The 21732-nt window shown below is 48.0% G+C and overlaps 1 protein-coding gene across 1 annotated transcript in view; it reads left to right on the forward strand.

Moving 5' to 3' along the window:
- Positions 1-14653, forward strand: part of sgsh (N-sulfoglucosamine sulfohydrolase (sulfamidase)) — a 28747-nt gene extending 14094 nt beyond the window's left edge. The window contains exons 4-8 of the mRNA XM_060844782.1: positions 3109-3259; positions 3814-3970; positions 7655-7736; positions 10176-10379; positions 10961-14653. Coding sequence (XP_060700765.1) covers positions 3109-3259; positions 3814-3970; positions 7655-7736; positions 10176-10379; positions 10961-11535 — 1169 coding nt within the window. The 3' untranslated portion in view covers positions 11536-14653. The remainder of the gene's footprint in view (positions 1-3108; positions 3260-3813; positions 3971-7654; positions 7737-10175; positions 10380-10960) is intronic.
- Positions 14654-21732: the final 7079 nt, after the last annotated feature.

Consider the following 21732-nt stretch of genomic DNA (forward strand, 5'->3'; position numbering starts at 1 on the left):
TGTGTATAACATGCTCCTGCCCTGTGCTCTATCCTCCGTGTAACCCACTCCTGCCCCGTGCTCTATCCTGCATGTAACCTGCTCCTGCCCTGGGCAGTATCCTGTGTATAACATGCTCCTGCCCTGTGCTCTATCCTGCGTGTAACACACTCCTGCCCCGTGCACTATCCTGTGTGTAACATGCTCCTGCCCCGTGCACTATCCTGCGTGTAACATGCTCCTGCCCCGTGCACTATCCTGCGTGTAACATGCTCCTGCCCCGTGCACTATCCTGCGTGTAACATGCTCCTGCCCCGTGCACTATCCTGCGTGTAACCCGCTCCTGCCCCGTGCACTATCCTGCGTGTAACACGCTCCTGCCCCGTGCACTATCCTGCGTGTAACATGCTCCTGCCCCGTGCATTATCCTGCGTGTAACACGCTCCTGCCCCGTGCACTATCCTGCGTGTAACATGCTCCTGCCCCGTGTGTTATCCTGCATGTAACATGCTCCTGCCCCATGCACTATCCTGCTTGTAACATGCTCCTGCCCCGTGCACTATCCTGCGTGTAACATGCTCCTGCCCCGTGCACTATCCTGCGTGTAACACGCTCCTGCCCCGTGCACTATCCTGCGTGTAACACGCTCCTGCCCCGTGCACTATCCTGCGTGTAACACGCTCCTGCCCCGTGCACTATCCTGCGTGTAACATGCTCCTGCCCCGTGCACTATCCTGCGTGTAACACACTCCTGCCCCGTGCACTATCCTGCGTGTAACGTGCTCCTGCCCTGTGCACTATCCTGTGTGTAACATGCTCCTGCCCCGTGCACTATCCTGCGTGTAACACACTCCTGCCCCGTGCACTATCCTGCGTGTAACATGCTCCTGCCCCGTGCTCTATCCTGCGTGTAACATGCTCCTGCCCCATGCACTATCCTGTGTGTAACATGCTCCTGCCCCGTGCACTATCCTGTGTGTAACCCGCTCCTGCCCCGTGCACTATCCTGTGTGTAACCCGCTCCTGCCCCGTGCACTATCCTGTGTGTAACATGCTCCTGCCCCGTGCACTATCCTGCGTGTAACACGCTCCTGCCCCATGCACTATCCTGTGTGTAACATGCTCCTGCCCCATGCACTATCCTGTGTGTAACCCGCTCCTGCCCCGTGCACTATCCTGTGTGTAACCCACTCCTGCCCCGTGCACTATCCTGTGTGTAACCCACTCCTGCCCCGTGCACTATCCTGCGTGTAACATGCTCCTGCCCCGTGCACTATCCTGCGTGTAACATGCTCCTGCCCCGTGCACTATCCTGCGTGTAACACACTCCTGCCCCGTGCACTATCCTGCGTGTAACACGCTCCTGCCCCGTGCACTATCCTGCGTGTAACACACTCCTGCCCCGTGCACTATCCTGCGTGTAACACACTCCTGCCCCGTGCACTATCCTGCGTGTAACACACTCCTGCCCCGTGCACTATCCTGCGTGTAACATGCTCCTGCCCCGTGCACTATCCTGCGTGTAACATGCTGCTGCTCCGTGCAGTATCCTGCGTGTAACACACTCCTGCTTTGGAATAAAACTAGGAAGAAGGATTAACTGTGAGGTGCACAGCGTTGAACCCCCCAAAAAGGGACAAACAAGCTGGTGGAGTGAGTGAATTATCATTGGGTAATAAAAGGTAAAGCCATCCCAGTCCTTCCGGACCATAGGGCTGCTCTCCCGTCACTGAGAGACAATGGTGAAGGTTTAACCTGAGGGTGACCGCACCTCGGGCGAGGGGAGAGGTTGAGGAGGAGAGTCCTTCGTCCTAACCTCAGCCAGTGTGGAATTTATTCCTTTTTAGGCTTAGTTCAAAGCATTAATGAAAGCAATAAAAAGAAAAATAATGTTTATCCTGTTTAGTAAAAATGATAAAAAGAAAATAAAAATAAAAAACTGCCCTCTGCAGTTTCGGCAGCACATATGTTTACCTGTGAAATGACGGTATCTCTGTCCACCTTAGATGCCGAAGCTCCATGCGAATGTTCATTAATTTGTTTCACTAGGTCACCACTTATAACGTAAATTCGAGCTTTGCGAATGTCCTTCCTCTCACATCTCCAAATCTTTGTTACCTTATCAGCAGCATATCTATCAAATACGGATATATAGCCGTCGTATGAGCACTTTTCCTTTCCATGTTTTGACAACAAAATTGTTGATGGCATTTTAATGGGTTATATTTTATTTTAATAACAACTACAAACTACTGAATAACTACAAAACAGTTCTGCACCAAACCGGCTGCTCCGAATTGCTCACAGCAAAATGGCTGTGCCGAATGGTCCCACTCTGAACCCACACCGTTGGTGCCACTCTGCATTATGAACTAGCCGTCCAACCAGCTGAGCCGACCGACTCCTACTCATTCAATAATGATACTCATTAAGAGCTGGGTCAGGCGAATAGCTGGGATTTTGTCCATAATTCTCAGTTACACCACCCCCCCACCCCCTCCCTCGTCCATGCATCTCACTGAGCGTAAACCCTCCTCTCCCTCATCTCATTTGACTTTGTCCTGTGTTAACGTGAACTCTTTCCTTCCCAATCTCAGGGAGGTCATTATTTTTTTAAGCACTATGATCCCATTGATGGGGAACTGCTCTGTCTCTTCTGTCCTTTTTTGAGATTAGATTACTTACAGTGTGGAAACAGGCCCTTCGGCCCAACAAGTCCGCACCGACCCGCCACCCACCCATACCCCTACATTTACCCCTTACCTAACCCTACGGGCAATTTAGCATGGCCAATTCACCTAACCTGCACATCTTTATGTGCCGTGGGAGGAAACCGGAGCACACCCACGCAGACACAGGGAGAATGTGCAAACTCCACCTGAGGCAGGAATTGAACCCGGGTCTCTGGCGCTGTGAGGCAGCAGTGCTAACCACTGTGCCACCGTGTCCTTGCTGATAATTGTAGTTTGCCTTCTCTGACTGGTTCCGTACTGCGGTCCTCATTACAATTCCTCACATTTGAAGTTTGGTCTTTTCTGTCTGTATTTATAGACAGTAGCCCTCGGTGACATTCATCAGCTGGCTATTTCTCCCGGTGTATTTTTGATTGTTCCGGCGTGTTTTTTCCAGGAATAATCGGGAAGAAGCACGTTGGTCCGGATTCGGTCTATCCCTTTGATTACTCGGAAACTGAGGAGAACCACTCGATCCTGCAGGTCGGGAGGAACATCACCAAAATCAAACTGCTGGTGCGGCAATTCCTGCACACCACGGCCGACAGGTAGGGCGTGGGGCAACTCGAAACTGCTCGGGCTATCCCCCAGCCCGGGTCACAGCCGGAGAGGTGGGGGGAGGTGGGGGAGTGAGGGAGTGGGGGAGGGGGAGGATCAGTGTCAGTGAAACTCATGCCTGGGCAGAGGTCAGTGCCTGAGTGACCAGGTGACTGGCTCCACACACACCCTCGCCCCACCCCCCCAGGGTGAACGGCTCCAAACTCCCTCCTGCCCCAGGGTGAGCAGCCCCACACCCCCTTCCCCCCAGGGTGAGCGGGCCCACACACCCTTCCTGCCCTTCCCAGGGTGACTGGCTTCACACACACCCTCCCCCCACCCCCCAGAGTGAGCAGCCCCTCACACCCCCCCACCACCCCACTCCCAGGGTGAGCAGCTCCTCACACCCCCCTCCCCCCACCCCCCAGGGTGACTGGCTCCACACCCCCCCCTCCCCCCCCGGTTGTGCAGCCCCTCACACCCCCTCCCCCATCCCCCAGGGTGTGCAGCCTCCCCCCAGGTACCCGGGCGGTTGGTTTATCTCTCTCTCTCTTTGCTTCCTCAGGCCGTTCTTCCTCTATGTGGCTTTCCATGACCCTCACCGCTGTGGCCATTCACACCCTGAGTATGGGCCGTTCTGTGAGAAGTTTGGCAACGGGGAGAGTGGGATGGGCCGAATTCCGGACTGGCAGCCGCAACGTTACACACCAGACCAGGTCAAGGTGAGAGCACTGACGCAGTCATAGACTTCAAACAGTGTGGGAGCAGGCCATTCAGCCCATTTAGTCCATACTGACCCTCTGAAGAGCATCCCATCCAGACCTGTAATCCTGCATTTCCTGTGGCTAACCCACCTACCTACACACCTTGATGAAGGAACAGCGCTCTGAAAGCTAGTGCTTCCAAATAAACCTGTTGGACTATAATCTGGTTGAATTAAATTTGTTGTGACGTGTACCGAGACACAGTCAGAAGCTTTGTCTTGTGAGCAATACAGGCAGATCACAGAGTTAGGTAACATAGATCGTAAATAATAGGCAAACAGTGCAAAAACCAAAATACAGGTACCCCGAATGTTAAGTGTTTGTGAGTCCCATTCATATTCTAACAACAGTAGGTTAGAAACTGTTGTGAAACTGGCCGGTGCGTGTGTTCAGATTTCTGTACCTTCTCCCCGATGGTAGAGGTTGTAGAAAAACATTGCAGGGTGGGATGGATCTTTGAGAATGCTGGCGGCCTTTCCTTGACAGCGGGCCTGGTAGATGGATTCTATAGATGGGAGGTTGGCCTTTATGATTGTCTGGGCCGAGTTCACCACTCTCTGTAACCCTCTCTGATCTTGAATAGTACAGTTGCCATACCAGGTAGTGATACATCCAGACAGAATGCTCTCAATGGCGCACCTATAAAAATCGGCAAGGGAATTCGCTGTCATGCCAACTTTCCTCAGCTGCCTGAGGAAGAAGAGACGTAGTTGGGCCTTTGTGACCAGTCCGTCCACATGAAGAGTCCAAGAAAGCTTGTTGTGGATGACCACTCCCAGGAGCTTGACACTCTCCACTCGTTCCACCTTTCTGCTGTTAATGTGTAGGGGGGCATGAGTAACATCCCACCGGAAACCAATAATGAGTTCCTTGGTTTTGCCGGCATTGAGAGCTAGGTTGTTCTCAGTGCACCATTTTTCCAGGTCTACCACCTCCCATCTGTAGTCTGTTTTGTTGCCATCTGAGATTTGACTGGCTATGGTGGTGTCATCAGCCAACTTGTAAATGGCATTAGTCTGGTGTTTGGCAACACAATCATGTGTATACAGTGAGTACAGTAGGGGGCTGCGTACGCACCCCTGGGGGGCTCCAGTGTTGAGTGTTAGTGAGGATGAAATATTGTCCCCAATCTTCACAGATTGTGGCCTGTGGGTCAGGAAACTGAGGATCCAGTTGTGGAGAGTGGGGCTTAGTCTGAGATCACTAAGTTTAGTAATCAGTCTCAAGGGGATAATAGTGGTGAAGGCTGAACTGTAGTCAATGAGTAGGATTCTTACATAGCTGTTCTTGGTGTCAAGATGTTCTAGGGAGGAGTGAAAGGCAAGTGATATGGCATCTGGCATGGATCTGTTGATCCAACAGGCAAATTGGAATGGGTCAAGAGTAGTGGGGAGTTGATTAATGACCAGCCTTTCAAAGCACTTCATGACCACTGAAGTTAGGGCCACTGGGCGGTAGTCATTGAGACATGCTGCATGAGCCTTCTTAGGCACAGGGATGATGTTGGCCCTCTTTAAACAGGCAGGGACAGTGGCCTGCTGCAGGGAGAGGTTGAAGGTGTCTGAGAATACCTCAGCCAGTTGATCTGCACATGCTCAGTGTGTGTGATTTTTGTGGTGTTGTGTGATTTGTAAATTTGTCCACCCCAGTCCAACACTGGCTGCTTCACATCTTCATGACTCTGGGAGGAAACCGGGGAGAATGTGCAAACTCCACACAGACAGTCACCCGAGGCTGGAATCGAACCCAGGTCCCTGGCGCTGTGAGACAGCAGTGCTAACCACTGAGCCATCGTGTCACCCATTTGCACTAATGCAATCACACTGTCACACTGACAGGGATACACCTTGCTCATAGTGTATTGGGTCTGCAGACCAAGGAGTGTCTTTTTTGATGCCTGCTCTTGTATTTATTCAACTTGACTGTTCTTGTTGGGGTTGGGAAGGGAAATTCAGCGTCAGTCCCTGACCCCAATTCACTGTTTACTGTGGGTTTTTTAAAAATCCATTTGTGGGACTTGGGTGATGCTGCCTGGTCAGCATTGATTGCCCATCCCTATTTACCTTTGAGAAGGTGGTTGTGAGCTGCTTCCTTGAACCACTGCAGTCCACCTGCTGTGGGTTGATCCACAATGCTGGTTGTGGGTAAAAACATGTATCTGTCTGTCTGTGTCTCTATGTCTGCGTGTGTGTGTGTGTGTGTGTCTGAGTGTGTGCTTCTCTGTCTGCCTATGCCTGTGTCTCTATCTGTGTGTGTGTGTCTGAGTGTGTGCCTCTCAGTCTGCCTATGCCTGTGTCTCTATCTGTGTGTGTGTGTGTGTGTGTGTGTGTGTGTGTGTGTGAGAGAGAGAGAGAGACTGTGTGCCTGTATCTGTGTGTGTGACTCTGTGTGTCATCTGGATGAGTGCAGGCTGGAGTGAGGCTGTCTGGCCTGTGTACCTATGTCTGTGTGTCTCTATCGAATTTCAGAGCCACAAGGTCATGCTGCAGCTGTACAAAACTCTGATGTGGCCACGGTTGGTGTATTGCGTACAGTTCTGGTCACCGCAGAAGGATGTGGAAGCTTTGGAAAGGGATCAGAGGAGATTTACCAGGATGTTGCCTGGTATGGAGGGAAGGTCTTATGAGGAAAGGCTGAGGGAGTTGAGGGTGTTTTCTTTGGAGAGAAGGTTGAGAGGTGACTTAATTGAGGCGCATAAGATAATTAGAGGGTCAGATCGGTGGACAGTGAGAGCCTTCTTCATTGCACGGTGATGGCTAGCACAAGGGCTCATAGCTTTAAATTGAGGGGTGATAGATATAGAACAACTGTCAGAGGTAGTTTCTTCACTCAGAGAGTAATCGGGGCGTGGAACGCACTGCCTGCAACAGTAGTAGACTCGCCAACTTTAAAGGCATTTGAATGGTCATTGGATAGTATATGGATGAGAATGGGATAGTGTAGGTTAAATAGGCTTCAGATTGGTTTCACAGGTCGGTGCAACATCGAGGGCCAAAGGGCCTGTGCTGCGCTGTAATGTTCTTTGTGTCTGGCTGTGGAATGAGCTGTTGTTGATGAGCTGTCTGACAAAACTGGTTCCCACTGAATTTCCAGCCCCAGTGTGGAGTTGGTGCTCTTGGACAACTGAGCAAGGAGAGAGGCAGACCACGGTTGGTGGGAATCAGGGTCCCATGCAGAGGGGTAGTGGTGATAGGACACTGGAAAGGGTTGCACTCTGTCTGACCACACTGCTGCATTGTGACTCCCTCACTAATGAAGTGGAGTGAGGTTTTGCTGGCAGTGGAGAGGCTGTTATCACAGACACACCGTGAACATGTTGAAACTCCTGTCATGAGTTCCTGTGGGATCAGCCGATGGAGACAGCAGCCATTGTAACTTAGACCATAAGACATAGGAGTGGAAGTAAGGCCATTCGGCCCATCAAGTCCACTCCGCCATTCAATCATGGCTGATGGGCATTTCAACTCCACTTACCAGCGTCTCCCCATAGCCCTTAATTCCTCGAGACAACAAGAATCTATCAATCTCTGAACAGGAATGTGGAGAGTGACTGTGCTGTGAAATCACTGGATGGAATTCTATTTAATTTTTATCCCTTTTCCGCTTCTCCCACCTGCTCCCCCATTGTTCCCTCATCCTCAGGTGCCCCCCTTTGTACCGGACACACCAGCTTCCCGCATTGATCTAGCAGCCCAGTACACCACCATCAGTCGTCTAGACCAAGGTAAGATCCCAGTACACCACCGTCACTGTCTGGACCTCAGCTCCATGCACTGTAATCCTGTTTAACTTCTTGTCAGGGACTTTTAAACTGAAAATCCAAGTATCCCACATCCACTGGGTCCTCAGTATCGACTCTACAAATAATAATCTTTGAAAATCCCATGTTTGTCAAATATGATTTCCCCTTCCAAAATCCTTGTTGACTGTATCCAGTCAAACAATTATGTTTAAAATCTCCAATCTTTACAACAGATTCTAGTATTTTCTGTATTACTGACCTCAGGCGAACAGCTCTGTAGTTCCTCATTTACTCCCTCCTTTGCCTCAGTGGAGTTACATTTACAACCTCCCAATCTGCAGGCACAATTACAGAACTAATAGAAATTTAATCACAAATGCATCCACTCTCTCTGTGGTCACCTCTTTCAGGGTGTAGGGTGAAAGTCACTGGACCCTGGAGATTTGTTAATTTTAAGTTGCATTACTTTCTTAAATACTAATGTCTTCTTTTATTACAAATTAGTTTCTGTTCCTCAATCTCCCTCGACTTTTGTATCTAAATTATTTCAGAGTGACTTCTTACGTCTTCCTCTGTGGTAACAGCACAAACTATTTAATTAGCTTCCCTATAATTTCTCTGGTTTATAACTCCTCCTGTCTCCTTTTGTTATGGACTCACACTCTGCTTAACTTCTGTAAGTATGTAAATAGAAAAAGTATTTACAATCCATTTGTATGTTTCCTGCTAACTTTGAATTCATATTGTGTTCTCTTTCTCTCTCTCTCTCCTTCTCTCACACGCACGTACATATCAATTTCTTGGTTCTCCTTTCCTGAATTCTAAAATTCTCCCAGTCATCAGGCTTACGACATTTTTAGGCAACTGTATACATCTCCTTTCTTGATATTAAGTTTCTTTTTTAGCCACCGCACTCTTACGTTACCTGTCGGATATTTTTGGCTGAAAGTAAAATATGTTTCTTTGAAAAGCAAATGTTAATTCTTAAATATTAACCATTGCCTAATTACCTTCAAACCTGTTGATGTATTTCTCTAATCCACTGCAACCATCTTCATCCTCATACCTTCGTAATTGTCCTAGTTTGGATTTAAAATTCAGATTGAACTACGCAGAATTTACCATTCAGTTTGAAACCTTTCATGTTATGGTCATTATTCCTGAAATGCACTTTCACAGCAAGGTCATGAAGTCGCTTTTCCTCATTCCATAGCGCTGGGTTTAAAGCAGCCTTTACCCAAGCTGATTCCACAACAGAAAACAAGCTCAGAAATATCCCAGGAATTCTTCCTCTGTATCACTGGTGCCCCAGTACGTTTACCCAGTCTCCACATAGATCGGAGCCACCCATGATTATTGCATTCTCCTTGCTCCATGCACCTTTAACTTACCTTTGTATAGCACCTCGATCTCGTATTGTTGAAGTACAGTCACCCGTTGTAATGTGGGAATTGCAGCAACCAGCCCCAGCCCACAAGCAGATGAACTTGTTTTGTGAAGCTGTTATCTGCAGGCCACCCTTTTAATAGTGCGGACATTCACTCAAGTGGACAGACAGGGCCTGGGTTTAATGGCTCATCCTGAAGCCAGCACCTCTGACAGTGCAGCACTCCCTCAGCACCTCACTGGGATTGATGGCCTTGATTTTCTGTCCAAGACTCTGACTTGGGTCTCTAACCTGTGGTCTTCGGATTTGGAACTTCTTCTAATGACTCCCCTGGTGGTTTTTTCCTGTTTTTCCTGATGGGTTCCTGGCCCCTGTTTGTCCTGAGGCCTTGCAGTATCCTGACAGGCCTCGGGGAGATTCCCAAGTGCACAGCAGGATCCCATTGAGCCAAGGCTGCTCGACACAGGTTGAGAGTTATCACATTGTTCAGGCCTGACCCCAGTCATAAAGGTCAAAACACAAAGACCCTTCGGTCCATCGAGCCTGTGCAGGGCAAAAACAATCACCTAACTATTCTAATCCCATTTCCAGCACTTGGCCTCATATTCCCAAGCACTACAGGCACCCATCTGAATACATGCTATTGTTTCACTGTGTGCATGTGTGTGTGCGCGCGTGTGAGAGACCCAGTATCATGCATGACCTGTGTGTGTGTGAGAGATCTCCAGTGTCATGCATGACCTGTGTGTATGTGTATGTGTGGTGCATCTATGTGCATCTGAGTGTAAGTGTGTGTATATGTGTGGTGCTTGTATATGTATCTGTGAGTGTAAGCGTGTGTGTATGTGTATGTGTGGTGCTTGTATGTGCGTCTGAGTGTATATGTGCATGTGTGTATGAAGGAAAACAGAGAGGTCTCCACCTGTCGAGGGACAGGATGGCACTGATAGACTAGCAACATCAAAGAGCCAGCACACATTTGATGGGCTGATGGGCCTGTTTCTGACTACTCTCCCCTTGATCTGTGTCTGCAGGTATCGGGCTGGTGCTGAAGGAGCTGAGAGAGGCTGGATATGCCAACAACACACTGGTGATCTACAGCTCCGATAACGGCATTCCCTTCCCGAACGGAAGGACCAACCTGTACCGGGCAGGAATTGCCGAGCCGATGTTGGTGCATTCACCGGAACACACAGGGCGCTGGGGTCAAGTCAGCCAATCATACGTCAGCCTGCTGGGTACGTGCTATGTGTCAGCCTGAGAGAGTCCGTCCACTTCAGGCCCTGCCCCTTGTGGTGGTGGTGGGGGGTTGGGGAGGGTAAGGGGTGAGGGGCAGGAGGGCTGGGGCTACAGTTCAGGGTGTGGATGAAGGCCCGGTGATTGCGCCGGTTCCCAGGTGAGGGGGCCGATCATGGTGACCCAGCAACCGGGACACTCCAGGAATTGGGGTGGGGGAGGGGGTCCTCCCAGCAGGAGACTGAGGCAAAGGAGCTCTTGGTTCAGAGCAGGAAGCCCAATCACCCTGGAGACTGGGCAAGCAGGTACCAGCAGGGGTGCGGGGACTGAGAGCAAGGGCCAGCAGGAGTCAGGAACATGCAGGCTCTCTGAGCAGGCTCTTCCTCCCCCCACTGAGTAACACTGGGGGACCCAGTAAGGAGTGACTCCTTCCCAGCCAGCTACTGGGGCCTAGGGGAGAGTAAGATCGACTCAGAGTATGCTTCAGGAGCAGGGAGGGAGATTGACCAGTGGGTGACGATATGTGCACTTCAACCCCACCCCCCCCCCCCCCCCCCCCCCCACTCCCCCTTTGTCTCTGTAGATATAACTCCGACTGTTCTAGACTGGTTCTCCATCCCCTATCCAGCATACAGCCTGTTTGGGAAGGATCCGGTTGTACAGCTGACAGGCCGGTCCCTGCTGCCTGCCCTTGACGCTGAACAGCCATGGTCCACCGTCTTTGCCAGCCAGAGTCACCACGAGATCACCATGTATTACCCGATGAGAGCCATGCACCACCATCAGTACCGGCTCATCCACAACATGCAGTTCAAGATGCCTTTCCCCATCGACCAAGATTTCTACCTCTCGCCAACCTTCCAGGACCTGTTGAACAGGACAGAGTCTGGTCTCCCGACGCACTGGGAGAAATCCCTGCGGGAATACTACTACAGGGAGCGTTGGGAGCTGTTCGACACCCAGCAGGACCCTTTGGAAACCCGCAACCTGGCGTCAGATCCGAGCTACACAGCCCTCCTGGAGACTATGAAGGGACACCTGAGGAAGTGGCAGTGGGTGACCTCTGACCCCTGGGTGTGCGCCCCAGATGGTGTGCTGGAGGACCAGGGGCCGTACAAACTGCATCCTGAGTGCAGGCCTCTATATAATGATCTGTAACGTGCACGAGAGAGCTACGGGGGCTACACTCGGGTGCTGCTGATAAAGAAGAGACCGTTTTCAAAGCCTCTCATCTGGGAGTGATCAGGACACACACACAAGAATGCAAAATTTCAAAGGGAACATTAATTTATAGCACGTTAGGAAAAGGTGCTGACTGGTTAGCAATTCGACTGTTTGGCGGAAGAATTACTGTGGGGGCTGCCCTAGGGAACTGCTGGTCCTCAGGTTTGTCATTAATTCCAAAAAACGCTCCATGACTGGACGTATTCCTTTAGCCTGCAGAGGATGGGTTCCTCCTGATGGTCTCACTGAGAGGCTTACTGATGAACTTAAATTGGTTGTTACTGTTTTCCTTAGCATGTTCGGGGTTCTTCAACAGGTGCTATCTGGGGTTTGGCATCTCGCGTTAGACGTTACGTTCCGAGCTTTGTAAATCCAGGCTGGTTTTGTACGATCAGCCTGTTGTGAAGAGCCAACAAGGTGTACATTGTTTCTTTGATATGACCCACCTTTGCTCCTCAGCAAATTGATAACCCAAGGCAGCTCTGCAAATGAAAAACAAACCCTTTTAAATGTAACTCTTCCCATTCACTTAAAGTTTTACACAGAAACAGTCCCACATTTTAGTTAGTGGTAGCAGGAAGCGATGTAGATATGTCCTGCTTTATGAGCTGAATCGTCTCCTGCTGTGTCCTTTTATGATTCCATTTGGTACTTCTACACAATGTTGAGCAGGCCATTCGGCCCACTAACCCTCTGAAGAGCATCCCACCCTGACCCTACCCAATCCCTGTAATCCTGCATTTCCCATGGCTTACCCACCCAGCCTGCACATCGCTGGACACTATGGGGCAATTTCCCATGGCTAATCAACCTCACCCACGTATCTTTGGCCTGTGGGAGGAAGCCAGAGCACTCAAAGGAAACCCACGCAGAGACATGGAGAATGAGCAAACTCCACACAGACAGTTGCCTGAGGCTGGAATCGAGCCTGGGACCCTGGTGCTGTGAGGCAGCAGTGCTAACCACTGAGCCACCATGCCACACAAGGTTCAGAGATCAGTTTTGATAGTATTACCCTGAGAGTGAGGAGAGAAATTTATGACAGCAGAAGTACACAGAACTTCCCTTGAACTGTTCTGTTCTGGGACGTTGGGTTGGAGCGTCTGGGAGATGGATGGTGGTGTATTGCCTCACCAGCTGGTGGGTATGGAGTATGGAGAGAAGTTTGGCATCTTTGAAGGAAGCTTCTGGTTTCTGTCCTCACTAAAAACTCGAAATGGAGTGTGACAACGAGGAGGTTTAATGATTTGGTTTTTCTTTATTCTGAAAGCTGCATTGGCGTATTTAAATGGCTAGGGGGCAGTAGACTGTTGGTTGGGGAGAGCAGAAGAAATGCTGTCATCCTTAAATGATTATAATCTCGTGTGTACGGTATAGAGGCCTAGTCTGTCTGTAAAAAGGAATATAAAACTAACACGTCACATAACCACACCAGGAATGAAAAGCATAACATATGAGGAACATTCAAGGACTGTTGGTTTATACTCGATGGGGTTTAGAAGGATGAGGGGAATCTAATTGAAACAAACAGAATACTGAATGGCCTGGACGGAGTAGATGTTGAGAAGCTGTTTCCATTGGTAGGAGAGACTAGTCCCTAGGGCACAGCCTGAGTGTAAAGAATAGAGATTAAGAGAAGCTTCTTCAGACAGAGAGTGATGTATCTGTGGAATTCACTGCCACAGAAGGCTGTGGAAGCTAGGTCATTGAGTATATTTAAGACGGAGATAGACAGGTTCCTGAGTATCAAGGGTTGCAGTGAGAAAATGGGAGAATGGGGTTGAGAAACTTATCAGCCATGATTGAATGGCACAGCAGAATCGATGGGCCGAATGGCCTAATTTCTGCTCCTATGCCTTATGCTCTTATTCAGGCCACTACAGCCAGAAATAGCGGACAAGCTGATGTATTACCAAACACACACTTAGTGTTTTCCAAGGGGCTGAGAATTCAAAGCTGCTGAGAGAACAGGTGACTTGGAAGGATGCCACAGGGAACTGCAGCATAGTTGATATTGCTTTGTCAAACAATAATTTATCAAAAATTGATGTAGCAACTTGAGGCAGGCTGTGAGAGAGACCATTTTGTCCAAACTCCCCAGGAAGGACTCTGAAAGACCCCACCCCCTCATACAGATGGGAACATAGAGAAAGTCTGTCAGGAATCCCACTGCAGTTCTATTGAAATAGTCCACACAGTCCCGAGAGTCCTGCTCTCTCTACCGCTCTCACTTTCTCACTCTCTGTCCTGTCACTTCAGAAAGTTAAAAATCACAACACCAGGTTATAATCCACTCTGGTTTATTTGGAAGTACAAGCTTTAGGAGCGCTGTTCCTTCTAGCTAGTGAGTCAAAATCAAATTCGGTGTCCTATGATCCTGCCCCACTAGCTACCCGATGAAGAAGCAGTGCTTCGAAAGCTAGTGCTTCCAAATAAACCCGTTGGACTATAACCTGGTGTTGTGATTTTTAACTTTGTCCACCCCAGTCCAACACCGGCTCCCGCACATCACCACTTCAGAAAGACCATCTCCAAGCAAGTGAAAGGCCTGCAGTTATAAAAAGTTGATTTCACCTTTATCAGAAGTATCTTTTATCCGTGCCTACTTCTAATCGTTACATCTGTATTTGAGCTACAATTTGTATCACCTTTTTATCACTGTTGCTGAAAATTGCTAATAAATTAACCTTTAGTCTTAAATAAGATCTAAGCTTTGCTGCTGCTATTTATAAATTAAAATACTGAAAAAAAACCTAAAAAAGTGAAAAAGTGACCCCTGGAGCAGTCTGCAGACAAAACAATTCAATAAATTCTGGAAATTCTCTTCTCAGTTTTGGTTAAGTTCTGTTCCACGTTTCTGACGTGGAAACTATAAATGCTGGAAATACACCCACCATCTGTGGGGAGGGAAATGTTCCGCGTCGACTGACGAATTTTTGGAGCTGAAATATTAACTCTGTGTCTCTCTCCAGACATACTGCCAGACCCATTAATTTTCTCCAGCATTTTGTGGATGCTGGGAATCTGAAATAAACTCAATATTTTGTGTTAACCAGTTTCTTATGTGTCCCTATTTCAACAGCAGCTTACAACTGGAAAAGATCATTACTCTGTTGGATTAGTGTCAAACGTCCTATATCCTTGACCTATGATACCCTTCATTAACCCCAACAGACGCATGCACATACATACACAGGTGCACACAGACACAAATGCACATAGGTGCACACAGACACACATGCACATACACCGGTGCACAAACACACACATGCACATAGATACACAAGTGCACACACACACACACATGCATATACATACACAGGTGCAGACACACACATATAGGTCCACACACAGACACATGCATATACATACACAGGTGCATACTCAGATACACATGCACATACACAGGTGCACACACAGATACACAGGAGCACACAGATACACATGCACATACATACACAGGTGCGCAGACACATGCACATACACAGGTGCACAGTCAGATACACATGCACATACACAGGTGCACACACAGACACACATGCACATAGGTGCACACACACACGTGCACATACACCGATGTGCAAACACACACATACACATAGATAAACAGGTGCTCACACACACACATGCACATACATACACAGGTGCAGACACACACATGCACAGAAACACATGCACATAGGTGCACACACAGACACGTGAACATACACAGGTGCACACACAGATACACATGCACACACAGATGCACAGACACATATGCAAATATATAGGTGCACACAGACACACATGCACATAGGTGCACACTCATACACGTGCACATATATACACAGGTGCACACAGACACACATGCACATACACTGGTGTACAAACACACATGCATGTACACAGGTGTGCACACACACACACGCACATAGGCGCACGCATACACACCTGCATATACATACACAGGTGCACACACATGCACACTCATACACATGCACATACACAGATGCACACTCAGACGCACATGCACATTGGTGCACACACAGACGCACATGCACATACATACACCAGTGCACAAACACACACATGCACATACTCAGGTGTGCGCGCACACACACATGCACATACATAGATGCACACACACATGCACATACACAGGTGCACACACAGACCAACATGCATATATATACAGGTATATACATGTGCACACTCAGATACACATGCACATACATACACAGGTGCACATACAGACACAAATGCACATAGGTGCACACTCATACACACGCACATAGGTACACACACACACATACACAGGTGCACACTCAGATACACATGCACATACATAGGTGCACACACAGATACACATGCACATACACAGGTGCACACACTGGTATACATGCACATACATACACAGGTGCACACACAGACCAACATGCGCACACATGCACATATGTATACAGATACACACATGAACATACACAGGTGCACACTCAGATGCACATACATACACGTGCACACACAGACACAAATGCACATAGGTGCACACAAACACACATGCACATACACCGATGCACAAACACACACATGCACACAGATACACAGGTGCACATACACACATGCATATACATATACAGGTGCAGACATACACACATGCACAGGCAGACACACGTGCACAGACACACATGCAAATACATAGGTGCGCACACACACAAATGCACGTACATAGGTGCACACTCATACACACGCACACAGGTGCACACTCAGATACACATGCACGTACATACACAGGTGCACACACTGGTACACATGCACATACACAGGTGCACACGCAGACACACAGACCAACATGCACATACATACACAGGTGCACATTCAGATACAAATGCACATACACAGGTGCACACACAGACACACATGCACATATGTATACAGGTGCACACAGACACACATGCACATACATACACAGGTGCACACTCAGATACACATGCACATACATACACAGGTGCACATACACCGATGTGCACACACATGCACATAGAAACACCTGTGCGCGCGTACACATGCACATACATACACAGGTGCAGACACACATGCACAGACACAGGTGCACACAGACACGTGAACATACACAGGTGCGTACTCAGATACACATGCACAGAGATACACAGGTGCACACACAGACCCACATGCACATACATACACAGGTGCACACACAGGCACACATGCACATACATACACCGGTGCACAAACACACACTTGCACCTACACAGGTGTGCACACACGCACTCATGCACATACATAGGTACACACACACGCACATACATACACAGGTGCACACACGCACATACATACACAGGTGCACACATAGATACACATGCACATACATAAGTGCACATTCAGATACACATGCACATACATAGGTGCACACTCAAATACACATACATACACAGGTGCACACACACAGATACACATGCACACACATAGGTGCATACTCAGATACACAGGTGCACACACACACAAGCGCACACACAGACAAGCACATACATACACACACGCACATACATACACAGGTGCACAAACAGACACGTATGCACGTACATAGGTGCACACAGATATACAGACACAAATGCACATATGCAGGTGCACACGCAGACACACATGCACATACATACACAGGTGCACACACAGACAAGCACATACACAGGTGCACACACACACAAGCACATACATACACAGGTGCACACACACACACATGCACATACATACACAAGTGCACAAACAGACACGCATGCACGTACATAGGTGCACACAGATATACAGACACAAATGCACATATGCAGGTGCACACGCAGACACACATGCACATACATACACAGGTGCACGAACAGATACACATGCACACACACACACAGGTGCACACAGATACACATGCACATACATGCATAGGTGCACACATAGATATACATGCACATACATACACAGGTGTACACACCGGCACACGTGCATATACATAAACAGGTGCACACACAGACCCACATGCATGTAAATACACAGGTGCACATTCAGATACACATGCACATACATAGGTGCACACACAGATACACATGCACACACATACGCACATGCACACACAGGTGCACACTCAGACACACATGCACATACATGCAATGCTGAACTTTTACCATTTCATTCAATTTTCTTACTTATACCTATGATTTTTAACGGAGGTATCTTTGCCCCTAAGATAGTGCTAGAAAAGGGTGACCTTCGACACTAATGGGTGTACTCGTATTCCTACATTTGAATACACGTGGCAATAATTCTAACTTTAATTCTAATTCTTCCATCATTGAGGACAGGGGTTTGTGCAGCTTCCTTCTCCAGTGAGTTATTTAATTGTCCACCACCATTCCCGACAGGATAAGGCAGGACTGCAGACTTTATACCTGATCTGTGAGATCGCTTAGCTCTGTCAGACACTTGTTGTTTATGTTGTTTGAAACGCAAATAGGTCCTGTTGGGTGGCTTCACCAGGTTGACACCTCATCTTCAGGTATGCCTGGTGCTGCTCCCGGCCTGCCCCCCTGCGCTGTCCGCTGAACCCCAGTTAATCCCCTGGCCTGATGGTAATGATTGAGTAGGGGATGTGCTGCTTACAGATTGTGCTGGAGTACAATCCTGCTTCTGTTGAGGGTCCACAGCGCCTCATGGAGGCCCAGGCTTGTGTTGCTGGCTCTGTTCACAGGATTTAACGCAGATATAGTACCACATGCCAGATGGCAGGGTAAAAACTCACCACTTTGACCAAGCTTTTTTGATCACCTCTCTTAATATCTCCTTCACTGATTTCAACTTCATTTTTCGCACGACGATGCCCTTGTGAAGTACCTTGGGCCATTTTGATGTGATGAGGGAGTTATATAAATGCAAGTCGTTGTTGTTGATCAATTGCAGTTGGCTGGAGCCCGGGGCAGCTGCTGTCTCTGTCTTGTCTCTCTGATGGAGGGAGGGAGGGATTGCACCCACCCACCTGGCTGCGAGGGCCGAGTTGGGCACTAGTTCAATGCAGTGAACCCGCACCCGGTCAGAAGCAGCTTGTGAGTGCCCAGCATACACCCCAGCTCCCAGGGGGTGAAAGGTCAGTCTATTAAATCACTGTGTCACGTTGACCAGAAACTGGAACTGGGGCATCACGAGCTCCGAGACCAGGAATGTGGATCTCTGGCAGAGCTATGATAGCTGCACGCCCCTACCCTACCCCAACTCTGCCACACTCTCAACCCCACCCCCTCAGGTCTCACCATCATTTTCAAGCCTCGAAAATCAGACCAGGTTGGGAAATAGTTTGGGAAATGCTGCAAGTCCAAGAGGTCGCTGGTGCTACATAACACCACCAGCAGAGGGAGCAACTGCACCATATTTCAAATGGTTTGACAGCACAGCCAGAGATTAAAGTATCCAACATCTGTATAAAACTGATAACCGCTCTGGGAAAAAGCAGCTGATGAAGGAGCACTGCTCCAAAAGCCAGTGCTTCCAAATAAACCTGTTGGACTATAACCTGGCATTGTATGATTTTTGACTGGGAAAACACACTATCTTGACCACCAATGAGCACAAGCACTTCTTAGAGTTACATTGAAAGACTGTTTTATAGGAAGACCGTATATTTATATAAAAGCAATGTTAATCACCTCTCCTGTGTAGACACTGCCAAGAGACAGAAACAGGAGAAAGCCAATTTTTAACACTGCAAATTCCTACAATTAGCACCGGCAAGGTTGGTGTTTGGTGTGACTTTTACCTGTGTTTCTTACACATTTAGGAAAATGAGTAGGCCACTCAGCCCACCACACCTCTCTGCCATTTACTATGATCATGATCGATTGAACACTTCAATGCTTTGTACCCACACTATCTCCATAATCCTTAACACTTTTGATAGTGATCTATCAACCTCTACTTTAGGTATACTCAAAAACTGGACATCCACAGCCCTCTGGGATACACAATTCCAAAGATTCATACTCCTACATGGAAATAAAATTCTCCTCATCTCAGTCCTAAATGGCATCCCTCCTTATTTTGAATTGATATATATAGTATGTTCATGTATGTCATGTGTGTGTGTTCTGTGCCCATGTGTGGTCAGGTGGCCAACAGCAGAAATGGCTATAACACTGGTTAAGAGCTACAACAAAGCATGCTGGGAATTTTGGTTGTTAGTTTAAACTCTGACCTCGGTTAAGGCTGCAGCCCAGGACATTCAGTTCCTTGTGTTGACCAAATAAGGCAAATGTTATGGGCAGCTTTATACGGAGCATGGAATGTCACTGTTCAAGACTTAGTGTAAATATTTGGGAATTATTTAACTGTAAAATTGCATTGGTTGGGATTGAACAATGTGATCACGCTTTGATCAACTCATTGGGTGAGTGTCAGAGAACTTCGAGGAAACCAAGCATATTTTTGAGATAAGTTATCAGAACAAAGGATTGTCTCAGAAGACACTTTCAACATTTACGAAGTTACCTTCAGAGAAGACAAAGAACCACAAGGCTGGACCTACTCAGAGAACAAAGTTGGCCAGTTAGAGTCATAGAGATTTACAGCACCCAATTCAGTCCAATTCATCTGTGCTGACCAGATATCCTAAATAAATCTAGTCCCACCTGCCAGCATTTGGCCCATATCCCTCCAAACTCTTCCTATTCATATCCCCATCCAGATACCTTTTAAATGTTGCAATTGTACCAGCCTCCACCATTTCCTCTGGCAGCTCATTCCATACACGTATCACCCTCATTCCATACAACGTGAAAACATTGCCCCTTAAGTCTTCTGTAAATCTTTCCCCTCTCGCCATAAACCTATGCCCTCTTATTTTGGACTCCCTTACCCTGGGGAAAAGACCTTGGCTATTCACCCTATATGTGCCCCTCATGATTTACAAGTTCACCCTTCGGCCTCCAATGCTCCAGGGAAAACAGCCCCAGCTCATTCAGCTTCTCCCAATAGCTCAAACCCTCCAACCCCAGGAACATCATTCCAATCGGGTAATTTAGATTAGATTACTTACAGTGTGGAAACAGGCCCTTTGGCCCAACAAGTCCACACCGACCCGCCAAAGCGCAACCCACCAATACCCCTACATATACCCCTTACCTAACACTACGGGCAATTTAGCATGGCCAATTCACCTGACCCGCACATCTTTGGACTGTGGGAGGAAACCGGAGCACCCGGAGTAAACCCACGCAGACACGGGGAGAACGTGCAAACTCCACACAGTCAGTCGCCTGAGGGGGGAATTGAACCCAGGTCCCTGGCGCTGTGAGGCAGCAGTGCTAACCACTGTGCCACCATGCCGCCCCTGTTTGATTCAAGTCAAACTTAGAGCTAGAGTTAGGGTTAATTGTGGATTAAATAAAGTAAAGTGAAGCTAAATGAAATGAGTTAAAGTTGACATTATGTTAGATGAAATAAAAAGTAAGTTGCAACAAATAAATGTTTTATACTGAGTATTATACTTAAAGAGTTAAAATAAAGAAAGGCTTATTTCATTAAATTCTGAATCTGCCTTTTGTCTGTCACACAAGGGAAGAATACCCGAGTAAACATTTTGAGTATATCTTCTCGGGCAACACACATGTCTGCTGTCTCTACCTTCCATCCTGCAGCATCTCCCTAATCCATCACCTCCTCATCTCATCTGGATGATTTTGAATGAAGGCGATTGCTCCCAGACACAGTGACGGGAACAAAGATGTGCAGAAAACAGGGACCGACAAAGAGCAGGTGAAGATAGGACACTGCAGCGAGAGCAGGAATTAGATGGAGGAAGGAAAGCAAAACTGACTGGCTGTGAGTTGTGAAAGATGTGTTTGTCACTGCAGTCAGTGACTAATAACACTGAGTGAGCTCCATGCACCAGTTTCCTGATGGGGGTAACAATGTAGTTGTTATAACAGAGACCTGCCTTGAACATGGGCGGGAGTGGGAAACATATTTTCCTGGCTAGCTCGGAGGGAAAAGAAAGAGAATGAGATGGCAGGGAGGGAGGAGGAGTTAGATGCCAGTCTGACAATTCTAAACACTAAATTAATCTGGTTTGGGATGAGGAACAGGAATGAAACGGTTACACTGTTC

The sequence above is a fragment of the Hemiscyllium ocellatum genome, chromosome 25 (genome assembly GCF_020745735.1).
Source record: "Hemiscyllium ocellatum isolate sHemOce1 chromosome 25, sHemOce1.pat.X.cur, whole genome shotgun sequence".
Taxonomy (NCBI): domain Eukaryota; kingdom Metazoa; phylum Chordata; class Chondrichthyes; order Orectolobiformes; family Hemiscylliidae; genus Hemiscyllium; species Hemiscyllium ocellatum.